Source organism: Xenopus laevis, chromosome 6L (genome assembly GCF_017654675.1).
Source record: "Xenopus laevis strain J_2021 chromosome 6L, Xenopus_laevis_v10.1, whole genome shotgun sequence".
Classification (NCBI taxonomy): domain Eukaryota; kingdom Metazoa; phylum Chordata; class Amphibia; order Anura; family Pipidae; genus Xenopus; species Xenopus laevis.
In genome coordinates this window covers 449,983-461,068 of record NC_054381.1, presented here as the reverse complement: position 1 = coordinate 461,068, position 11,086 = coordinate 449,983, and the positions used below count along the sequence as shown (strand labels likewise).

General features: G+C 47.7%; 1 protein-coding gene across 5 annotated transcripts in view; it reads right to left on the bottom strand.

Moving 5' to 3' along the window:
• Positions 1-407: 407 nt before the first annotated feature.
• The window catches only part of LOC108704633 (anion exchange protein 2), a 43,490-nt gene continuing 32,811 nt past the window's right edge, over positions 408-11,086 (bottom strand). For 4 of the 5 annotated variants that reach the window (XM_018241274.2, XM_041566793.1, XM_018241273.2 and 1 more), the window contains 11 exons: positions 9,471-9,684; positions 9,173-9,385; positions 8,572-8,720; positions 8,302-8,496; positions 7,901-8,122; positions 7,389-7,478; positions 6,904-7,070; positions 6,244-6,497; positions 3,916-4,085; positions 3,549-3,722; positions 408-1,694 (listed from right to left, as the gene is read on the bottom strand). In XM_018241274.2, the coding sequence (XP_018096763.1) occupies positions 1,614-1,694; positions 3,549-3,722; positions 3,916-4,085; positions 6,244-6,497; positions 6,904-7,070; positions 7,389-7,478; positions 7,901-8,122; positions 8,302-8,496; positions 8,572-8,720; positions 9,173-9,385; positions 9,471-9,684 (1,929 nt within the window). In that variant the 3' untranslated portion in view covers positions 408-1,613. Of the gene's footprint in view, positions 1,695-3,548; positions 3,723-3,915; positions 4,086-6,243; positions 6,498-6,612; positions 6,740-6,903; positions 7,071-7,388; positions 7,479-7,900; positions 8,123-8,301; positions 8,497-8,571; positions 8,721-9,172; positions 9,386-9,470; positions 9,685-11,086 lie in introns of those variants that run through there. The other variant, XM_018241275.2, reaches the window with a different exon arrangement.

Here is an 11,086-nt window from a genome sequence, read left to right as displayed (position 1 = left end):
TGACAAGGTTGGGGTTGTTTTCTCTGGGGGAAAAAAGGCGCTTGTGAGGGGACATGATTAGACTTTACAAGTACATTAGAGGACATTATAGACAAATAGCAGGGGACCTTTTTACCCATAAAGAGAATCACGTACCAGAGGCCTCCCCTTCAGACTAGAGGAAAAGAAGTTTCATTTAAAGGAACAGAGTAGGGGGTTCATCACAGTGAGGACAGTGAGGTTGGGGAATGCACTGCCGGGTGATGATTCAGTTAATGACTATAAGAGGGACTTGGATGATTTCTTGGACAGACATAATACAAAGGCTATTGTGATACTAAACTCTATAGTTAGTATAGATATGGGTATATATCATTTATGTGACAGTAGGGAGGGGTGTGTGTGAGACAAAGCACTAGTAGCCGGTGTCAATGTGTTAATAACTTTATACATATTTATTCTTTGGTAAATAAAATACTGCAGTTTACAAAGTATACTAAGTACCCAATCATAAATAAATGCTCTGAAGGATCTGACAGCAATTGTCTATGAGTAGTGAGTAACAATCCTTCTCTAGAGGAGCACTGACTGTACTGCCAGGGAAAGTCTTGAGGAGCATTAATACATAGTGCTTACTACTGGGGAACAATGATATACCTCTACTATTGCTTTATTTAGGGGTTTCACAGGAAAGAGTATTAGACACAGAGGCTACACGTTCTCATTATTCATTTCTCACCCTTTAGAGAAGTAACAACCCCTGCCTTGACTTAGTTGTAATATCAATGTCCATTACCTGTCGTTCAGGAGTAGTAACAGACTGTTACCTTGTGTTGCTAAGGGATACACACCCCATACCTCTACTTTGTACAATAGACCATAAACATCATGTTTAAGGAGTAACAGACTTTACTACAAGCTCTGAATGCATCATTATTGACCATTACTGACCATTGAGTAGCAGCTACTTGTATCTTGTCACTTGTAACTGACCTCTAGCTCTAACACTTACCCTATCTACCTTCTTCTCTTCTTTTTTCTGAGGACCAGTAACAGATCTCCAGCTTCATTTATGGTGGGGTAAGAAACCCTTCCTTAACTTTTCTGGGGAAGATTAACCGAAACGAAGGCACCCGAGGAGCCTGGCAGTAATCTCTACCCTTAGGAGGCAGCAGCTTTCAACCAATCATGATTTCACTTCCCACTCAAGGTGCATTTTGTCCTCAATTCGGGTCACTCATGATTAGCAGGAACAAAGTAGAGGCACCACAATAGGAGCCACAGCAGCCGACCCATTGTGGCCCTTAGCAGACACCGTGACTGGTCCTTGTCCCAAAACACAAGAGGTTCTTGGGTAATAAGATCCAGCGTTACCACAGTCCAAAAATTAATAGATGATCAGTTTGAACAAACATCTATGTCACCTGACTCCCAATCACTGGAGCATTTTATACAAGTTCAGGGCAGAGACCCCCGTCCCACCCTCAAATGTCATTCCCGCAAAAATTCTGCCCCCAAAAGGATCTTTCTCCAGTACAACTTCTATTTAGGACGAGAGGAATATCAGAAATAGGGCAATGTCCATGCCCCACCCCCAGATCTTTGTGGTCCTATCCCAAGTGGCACAATTGGCTTTATACTGGCATTGGCATTTCATTGTATTCATCCACACCCTCCTGCTCATCAAAGATTGGTTGCACCTCATCAGCATCAAGCTGCAAAGAGAGGGCAACAACATCACTGAGCAAAGCAGAGCTACATGTAGGAACAAGAAATGGACTGGGAACCTGGAGAATTACAGAGGGGATAAGGGAGGAGGAAGCAGAGAACAGATGAGACACAGAAGGAGGAAGCAGAGGAGATACAGAAGGAGGAAGCAGAAAACAGAGGAGATACAGAAGGAGGAAGCAGAGAACACAGAGGAGATACAGAAGGAGGAAGCAGAAAACAGAGGAGATACAGAAGGAGGAAGCAGAGAACACAGAGGAGATACGCGAGGTGGAAGCAGAGAACACAGAGGGGATACAGAAGGAGGAAGCAGAGAACAGAGGAGATACAGAAGGAGGAAGCAGAAAACAGAGGAGATACAGAAGGAGGAAGCAGAGAACACAGAGGAGATACGCGAGGTGGAAGCAGAGAAAACAGAGGGGATACAGAAGGAGGAAGCAGAGAACACAGAGGAGATACAGGAGGTGGAAGCAGAGAAAAGAGGAGATACAGAAGGAGGAAGCAGAGAACACAGAGGAGATACAGAAAGAGGAAGCAGAGAACACAGACGGGATACAGTAGGAGGAAGCAGAGAACACAGAGGGGATACAGAAGGAGGAAGCAGAGAACAAAGAGGAGATACAGAAGAAGGAAGCAGAGAACACAGAGGAGATACAGAAGAAGGAAGCAGAGAACACAGAGGAGATACAGAAGAAGGAATCAGAGAACACAGAGGACAGAAGGAGGAAGCAGAGACCAGAGGACAGAAAGAGGAAGCAGAGACCACAGAGGACAGAAGGAGGAAACAGAGACCACAGAGGACAGAAGGAGGAAGCAGAGAACACAGAGGAGATACAGAAGGAGGAAGCAGAGAGCACAGAGGGGATACAAGAGGAGGAAGCAGAGAGCACAGAGGGGATACAGGAGGAGGAAGCAGAGATCACAGAGGAGATACAGAAGGAGGAAGCAGAGACCACAGAGGACAGAAGGAGGAAGCAGAGAGCACAGAGGACAGAAGGAGGAAGCAGAGAACACAGATGGGATACAGGAGGAGGAAGCAGAGAACACAGAGGAGATACAGAAGGAGGAAGCAGAGACCACAGAGGACAGAACGAGGAAGCAGAGAGCACACAGGACAGAAGGAGGAAGCAGAGAACACAGATGGGATACAGGAGGAGGAAGCAGAGAACACAGAGGAGATACAGAAGGAGGAAGCAGAGAACACAGAGGGGATACAGGAGGAGGAAGCAGAGAACACAGAGGAGATACAGAAGGAGGAAGCAGAGAACACAGAGGGGATACAGAGGGAGGAAGCAGAGAACACAGAGGAGATACAGAAGAAGGAAGCAGAGACCACAGAGGACAGAAGGAGGAAGCAGAGAGCACAGAGGACAGAAGGAGGAAGCAGAGAGCACAGAGGACAGAAGGAGGAAGCAGAGAACACAGATGGGATACAGGAGGAGGAAGCAGAGAACACAGAGGAGATACAGAAGGAGGAAGCAGAGACGACAGAGGACAGAAGGAGGAAGCAGAGAGCACAGAGGACAGAAGGAGGAAGCAGAGAGCACGGAGGAGATACAGAGGGAGGAAGCAGAGAACACAGAGGAGATACAGAAGAAGGAAGCTGAGACCACAGAGGGGATACAGGAAGAGGAGAGAACACAGAGGAGATACAGAAGGAGGAAGCAGAGAGCACAGAGGGGATACAGGAGGAGGAAGCAGAGAACACAGAGGACAGAAGGAGGAAGCAGAGAACACAGAGGAGTTACAGAAGGAGGAAACAAAGACCACAGAGGGGATACAGAAGGAGCAAGCAGAGAACACTGAGAAGTTATAGAAAGAACAACATTGGAAAGACTCACGCATTTCATTTCACGCTCCGTGAATATCCTTCTCAGTATGAAGAGGCGTAGGGGAACTGTGAGGATGAGGATGAAGGGGAAGGCAAGAGAAGCAGCTGTGGACATGACAACCCACAAAATTGCTAGACAGACAAGTTGTATAGCGGTGAAGAGATGCATCCGAAGCGTCCGCACCTGGGGCAAAAAGGGTAATATTAGTAACTATAGACCTTTGAGTAGGTTTTATGATCCATTCTGGATATTGCTAGAAACCCTCAGCCACACTAGCTTTTACTTGCTCTCTGTGGCTGCTGTGTGGCCCTGATAGGACCGTGGCAAATACAGAGTCCCTTACTACAAAAGCAGGGAGTAACTGGCGAGCACCTACCTTCTTTATATACATCACGTCCGGGTGGTGCTTGGGAGGTTTAAGGAGTAGTTGTAGTCTCTCATAGAACTGGATCCCATTTAACGACGTGACTCCCATGTATAGAAAGATCCCAAAAAGAACGGCCAATGGGATCTTTCGTAGGACATCCCCAATCACTATAGACAGACCTTCAGGGTCACAGGAAATAGGAGATCAGGGAAAGTCCATTTATTGTGGTGAAACAGCACTAAGAGCAGATTTAGAGCCTCAATAGAGCCAGATAAGATGGTCAGAGAGGTTATGGATGGTGGGTTGAATATGATAGAGAAAGAGAGACCGAGGGATGGTCAGAGAGGTTATGGGATGGTGGGCTGAATATGATAGAGACAGAGACTGAGAGATAGTCAGAGAGGTTATGGGATAGTGGGCTGAATATGATAGAGACAGAGATAGCGAGAGACTGAGGGATGGTCAGAGAGGTTATGGGATGGTGGGCTGAATATGATAGAGACAGAGAGAGAGAGACTGAGGGATGGTCAGAGAGGTTATGGGATGGTGGGCTGAATATGATAGAGACAGAGATAGAGAGAGACTGAGGGATGGTCAGAGAGGTTATGGGATGGTGGGCTGAATGTGATAGAGACAGAGAGAGAGAGACTGAGGGATGGTCAGAGAGGTTATGGGATGGTGGGCTGAATATGATAGAGACAGAGATAGAGAGAGACTGAGGGATGGTCAGAGAGGTTATGGGATGGTGGGCTGAATATGATAGAGACAGAGAGAGACTGAGGGATGGTCAGAGAGGTTATGGGATGGTGGGCTGAATATGATAGAGACAAAGAGAGAGAGACTGAGGGATGGTCAGAGAGGTTATGGGATGGTGGGCTGAATATGATAGAGACAGAGATAGAGAGAGACTGAGGGATGGTCAGAGAGGTTATGGGATGGTGGGCTGAATATGATAGAGACAGAGAGAGACTGAGGGATGGTCAGAGAGGTTATGGGATGGTGGGCTGAATATGATAGAGACAGAGATAGAGAGAGACTGAGGGATGGTCAGAGAGGTTATGGGATGGTGGGCTGAATATGATAGAGACAGAGAGAGACTGAGGGATGGTCAGAGAGGTTATGGGATGGTGGGCTGAATATGATAGAGACAGAGATAGAGAGAGACTGAGGGATGGTCAGAGAGGTTATGGGATGGTGGGCTGAATGTGATAGAGACAGAGACTGAGGGATGGTCACAGAGGTTATGGGACGGTGGGCTGAATATGATAGAGACAGAGACTGAGGTATGGTCAGAGAGGTTATGGGATAGTGGGCTGAATATGATAGAGACAGAGACTGAGGGATGGTCAGAAAGGTTATGGGATGGTGGGGTAAATATGATAGAGACAAAGAGAGAGACTGAGGGATGGTCAGAGAGGTTATGGGATGGTGGGCTGAATATGATAGAGACAGAGAGAGATGGGGAGAGACAGAGGTATGATACAGACAGAGAGGGAAGGGGGGAGAGACTGAGGGATGATAAAGAAAAAGAAACAGAGGGATAATAGAGGCCGTGGGATGATACAGACAGAGAGGGAAGGGGAGAGACTGGGAGAAGATAGAGACAGAGACGGAAGGGGGGAGAGACTGAGGGATGATAGAGACAGAGAGGAAAGGGAAGAGATTGAGGCATGATGGAGGCCGAGAGGGAAGGGGGGGAGAGATTTAGGGAAAATAGAGACAGAGAGGGAAGGGGAGAGAACCGAGGGATGATAGAGACAGAGAGGGAAGGGGAGAGACTGAGAGATGGACAGAGAGGTTATGGGATGGAGGGCTGAATATGATGGAGACAGAGGGATGGTAGAGACATAGAGAGAAGGGGAGAGAGACTGATGGATGATAGAGACAGAGAGGGAAGGGGAGAGACCGAGGGATGACAGAGACAGAGAGGGAAGGGGAGAGAGATTGAGGGGTGATAGAGACCGAGAGGGAAATGGGGGATAAACTGAGGGATGATAGAGACAGAAGGAAGGGGAGAGACCGAAAGATGATAGAGACAGAGCGGGGAGGGGAGAGAGACTGAGGGGTGATAGAGACAGAGAGGGAAATGGAGGAGAGACTGAGGGATGATAGAGACAGAGAGGGAAGGGGAGAGACTGAGGGGTGATAGAGACAGAGAGGGAAGGGGGGAGAGACTGAGGGATGATAGAGACAGAGAGGGAAAGTGGGAGAGACTGAGGGATAATAGAGACAGAAAGGGAAGGGGATGTGCAGAGAGGTTATGGGATGGGGAGATGAAAGAGATCGCAGGAGATGAAAGAGATTGCAGGGCTGAAGGGAGGAAGAGGATGTTCTTACCCACAAGGATGGCCACCAGCAGACCTGTGACTCTTTGCTCTTTCACCTCCTGGATCTTTGGTTTGTCCCCAGGGGCCACGGCTTTACTCATAACAGTCAGAGCATTGGCGTGGGTCACTGAACGGACAGTGGTGGCGGCCAACCATGGCAACCCAAAGAGAGCGCTGATCCCACCCATTGTGACAATCAGTAGCAAATCCAAGTGAAAACCCGATCCCTTCACCAGCATTCGCTCCTTCTTACTGATAATCAGCCTGTACACAAGTAGTATATGTTAAAACATATATGCCAAATGCCAGGACTATTTATTTACATATATATGTATAATGTGATGTGTATTTTTATATCTACTTTTTTCTATTTCTTTTTCTATTTTTATTGCATTTAAAAAATCAATATTAAATAAAAAAAAAAAAGATAATCAGCCTGTAACAGGGAACCAGTATCATTACCAGCAAGTGGCACCAGTACCTGCTTCTTCTTACTGGTAATCAGCCTGTGACAGTACTTAAATTGGTGTCTGTAACTGTAGATGTAGACCAATACAACTAGTATGTTCAGTACCAATACTTTACTCACATGAGTTGGATCTTTACATAATTGGGGATGTGGGTCTGTAGAACCTGTAACTTCAGTACCAGTACCATGACTATTACTCACGTGGTGATCTGGGTCTCCATGAAGATGAGGATGAAGACAAGCACTGCAGGTAGGACACTGGCAAACATCATCCAGACTGGGAATGGCTCCTGGGAGCCTAGAGGGTTGATCACCCAACCTCGTTTCTCCGGTGACGTCACCTTGACGCCACTGGGGACACTTAATTTCTGCAAAGTGACAGCAACAAGGGCAGGTTTGGAGAAGCAACGAGGACATGTTTGGAGAAGCAATGGGGGCAGGTTTGGAGAAGCAACGAGGACATGTTTGGAGAAGCAACTAGGACAGGTTTGGAGAAGCAACTAGGACAGGTTTGGAGAAGCAACTAGGACAGGTTTGGAGAAGCAACTAGGACAGGTTTGGAGAAGCAACTAGGACAGGTTTGGAGAAGCAATGGGGAAAGCTTTGTAGGCAAGCGGACATGTTAATATTAGTTGGCTACAGCTGGTGGGCTTGGAGTGTAGGAAACCCTGTTGAGTAACACTTACCTGAGTGTAGGTGTCAGTGATGCTGAAATCCACAAGTACCATAATGAGAATGGCAATGGGAACTCCAAAATCTCCAATGACTCGGCGCACCTGAGAAAGAGGAGAGTATGAGAAATGGGTGGAATGGAGGGGGGAGAGCGTGGAACATCTACTACAGGGTGTGGCGACAGCACCCCAAGTACATCTCTCTGGTGACATTGCACCCCCACACAGCCAATAAAACCAGATTTCCATTATGTGCTGGGGCTCTGTAATGACTTTCATATTATTTACACCCTAGGAAAACCACGGCCCCATCACAAACAAGCAGAACATTTACACTGTATCCAGGGAACAGCCTGTGGGTAGCCAAATGAATTGTGGGCAAAAACATGGCATTCCCCAAAAGCCTAACCCTCCCCAAAGTTAAAGTAAGTCTCATTGTGTGCTGCACTGTACGTGGGGGTGTGTCTGGGCGTGGCACCTACTGAATTTATAGGGGCACAGATGGGCAGATATAATTGGTCGCTCACCCTGCCTGGGAAAAAATTACTGTTCTTGAGTTTGCGCAGGAAAAATGCGATGAAGAAGGTCCCGGCCATGAGCACGAGAGACAGGAGGGCGGTGTTTGGTTGCCCAGTCACATTAGTGGGGCCAATCAGTTCCGTTCCATTGTGAAGAAGGTTCTCGGTTACATTTAGTGGGTCAGTCAAGTTGTGGAGGCGGCAGTTGGTGAGGGGGTGCTCCTGGAAGACCTGCATTGAGATGGATTCCATTGAGATTAGGCAAAGGGGGCCCCTGATACAGACCCAGGGAAAGAGACGCCGGGGGCAGGCAGTGCAGCTACTATACTGCACCCCTAAGCAACACTCACACTCAATATACACAAAAGGGAATGGTCTGAATAAAGGGGTGTGTGGGGGCAGGGCATTACCTTGAAGAGTTTATAGAAGGTCTCATAGATGAAGATGAGGGAGATGAGAATTGAGAAGATTTCTTGGGTGAATCGAGAGACAAAACGAACCAGGAAGCTTCCCTCGCAGGCCACCATACTGACCACAATGGCCACCAGCCAGAAGCCAATCCACACTCGCCCCACCAGGTACTCCATGCCGTTAGCTGAGCAGAACTGGGGGCAACATTTATTTAGTCAAATGTCCTATTTGTATAGAGCCCAGGCAAGACACCACTGCCCTCCCCTTACCGTGTAAAAAGCTTCTTCAAATACCAGCAGTGGCCCCGAAAACCCTACGATCAGCAGCGGCTGAGCCCCCAACAGGCAAAATATAACCCCCTGCAAACATGTGCTGATTATCAACTCCGAGACTCCAATGAGACCCTCTGTCTTCTCACCTGTGGGTCAGAGACAGAGAGAGTGTGTGTCGGACAGAGACCTTTGTGTGCACAAGGAGCTACCAGTAAGGGTCTAACAGAGTGAGGGTGTGCCAGTAAGTGTGCGAGGGTGTGCCAGTAAGTGTGCGAGGGTGCGCCAGTAAGGGTCTAATGGAGTGAGGGTGTGCCAGTAAGTGTGCGAGGGTGTGCCAGTAAGGGTCTAATGGAGTGAGGGTGTGCCAGTAAGTGTGCGAGGGTGTGCCAGTAAGGGTCTAATGGAGTGAGGGTGTGCCAGTAAGGGTCTAATGGAGTGAGGGTGTGCCAGTAAGTGTGCGAGGGTGTGCCAGTAAGGGTCTAATGGAGTGAGGGTGTGCCAGTAAGTGTGCAAGGAGGTACCAGTGTGGATGGAATGGAGTGAGGGTGTGCCAGTGAGTGTGCTTGGGAGTTCCAAATCAATGAGAGCGCTCACTCACCGAGGAGACCGCCGAACGTGATGGCAGGAGAGAGAGCAGCAAAGTAAATGAAGATGACGGCAGCCATACACTGCGCATCCAGCGCATCCCGGAAATCACTGACATATTTGGGGTACCGCCGCTGGATATCACGAATAAGCCCCCCAAAAGGTTTCCCTGTCCTGCGCAGGGGGTCGTCTCCTCCACTGTCTGCTGCAATTTTCTTTAGAAGAGCTAAAAAAAGTTGATGGGGAAAAATCAGTGTAAGGTCCCATAACATTGGGGGAGGGGGGAGAGTGAAAATGAGCAAATCTGGCACCTTTGTCCTGGATGTCTCCGGGTTCCTCCAAAACCTTCTTCTCTTGCCCCTGCCGCCTCCTCAGCATCTCCCTCTGGAACAGGACCACCGAGCGCAGAAGCTCCTCCCCCATAACCTCAGAAGGAGGCAGCACAACACTGCAGTCCAGGAACTCATTGATGGCATTGAGAAGGTCCTGGCGGTCATCAGCAAGGTAGGCAGCCTCATGGAATAGCTTTGGGGCAAAACACACACACGAGAGGGGTAATAATACAGTCAACATGGAAAAGAAAGGGGAAACAAAGCCTCACAATGAAAAGTAGAAGAAGAACTGATTCAGCAGGATGAGCAGATGATCAATGTAGGTGGGATAAAGAGATCACTGAAAGCAGGATGATGAGGAGGTGATTAACAAAGGTATGGGGAGAGATCATTGACAGTTGGATGAGGAGGAGATTACTGACAAAAGTATGGGGAGAGATTACTGACAGCTGGATGAGCAGGAGATGACTGACAAAAGTATGAGCAGATATCACTGACAGTAGGATGAGGAGGAGATGACTGACAAAACTATGGGGAGAGATCACTGACAGTTGGATGAGGAGGAGATGACTGACAAAAGTATGAGCAGAGATCACTGACAGTTGGATGAGGAGGAGATGACTGACAAAACTATGGGGAGAGATCACTGACAGTTGGATGAGGAGGAGATGACTGACAAAAGTATGAGCAGATATCACTGAGAGTTGGATGAGGAGGAGATGACTGACAAAACTATGGGGAGAGATCACTAACAGTTGGATGAGGAGGAGATGACTGACAAAACTATGGGGAGAGATCACTAACAGTTGGATGAGGAGGAGATGACTGACAAAAGTATGAGCAGATATCACTGAGAGTTGGATGAGGAGGAGATGACTGACAAAACTATGGGGAGAGATCACTAACAGTTGGATGAGGAGGAGATGACTGACAAAAGTATGAGCAGATATCACTGAGAGTTGGATGAGGAGGAGATGACTGACAAAACTATGGGGAGAGATCACTGACAGTTGGATGAGGAGAATATGACTGACACATTTATGAGGAGACATCATGACAGTTGGATGAGGAGACCACACACAGCAGAATGGGAAGAGATCAGTGACAACAAGAAGAGGATGAAATGACTGATAAGGGGAAATCAAGATGGATAAAGAGACCTTGCACTTTCCTACCATTCACTCATAACCCCTTTCTCTCCTCCCCTTTATTGTACCTTATTGCCCTTAATGGTTCAGGAATGCTCCACCATCTTGTATAAGACAAACTGCCACAATAAGTCTATTCTCACTGTCATTTCTATAGGCTCCCCTGCAGCAATATCCCCCTCACTCATGCATTTCTTCCCCAATTCCTATTTCTGTCCCATCTTCCTCATAGATTGTAAGCTCTTCAGGGCAGGGACCACATTCCAACTGTGTATTGATACTCCTCCTCACACTTACACGTGTATCTGTTGCATTTACAGTAACTGCAAGTGCGTTAGTGCTTATTCCTGGTGAGTACACGTATGGTTCTATATAAATGAATAGAGTAGTGAGGAAGAGAAGACAGAAACAAAAGAGATCACTGATGGGAGACCTAGGAGGGCTCAG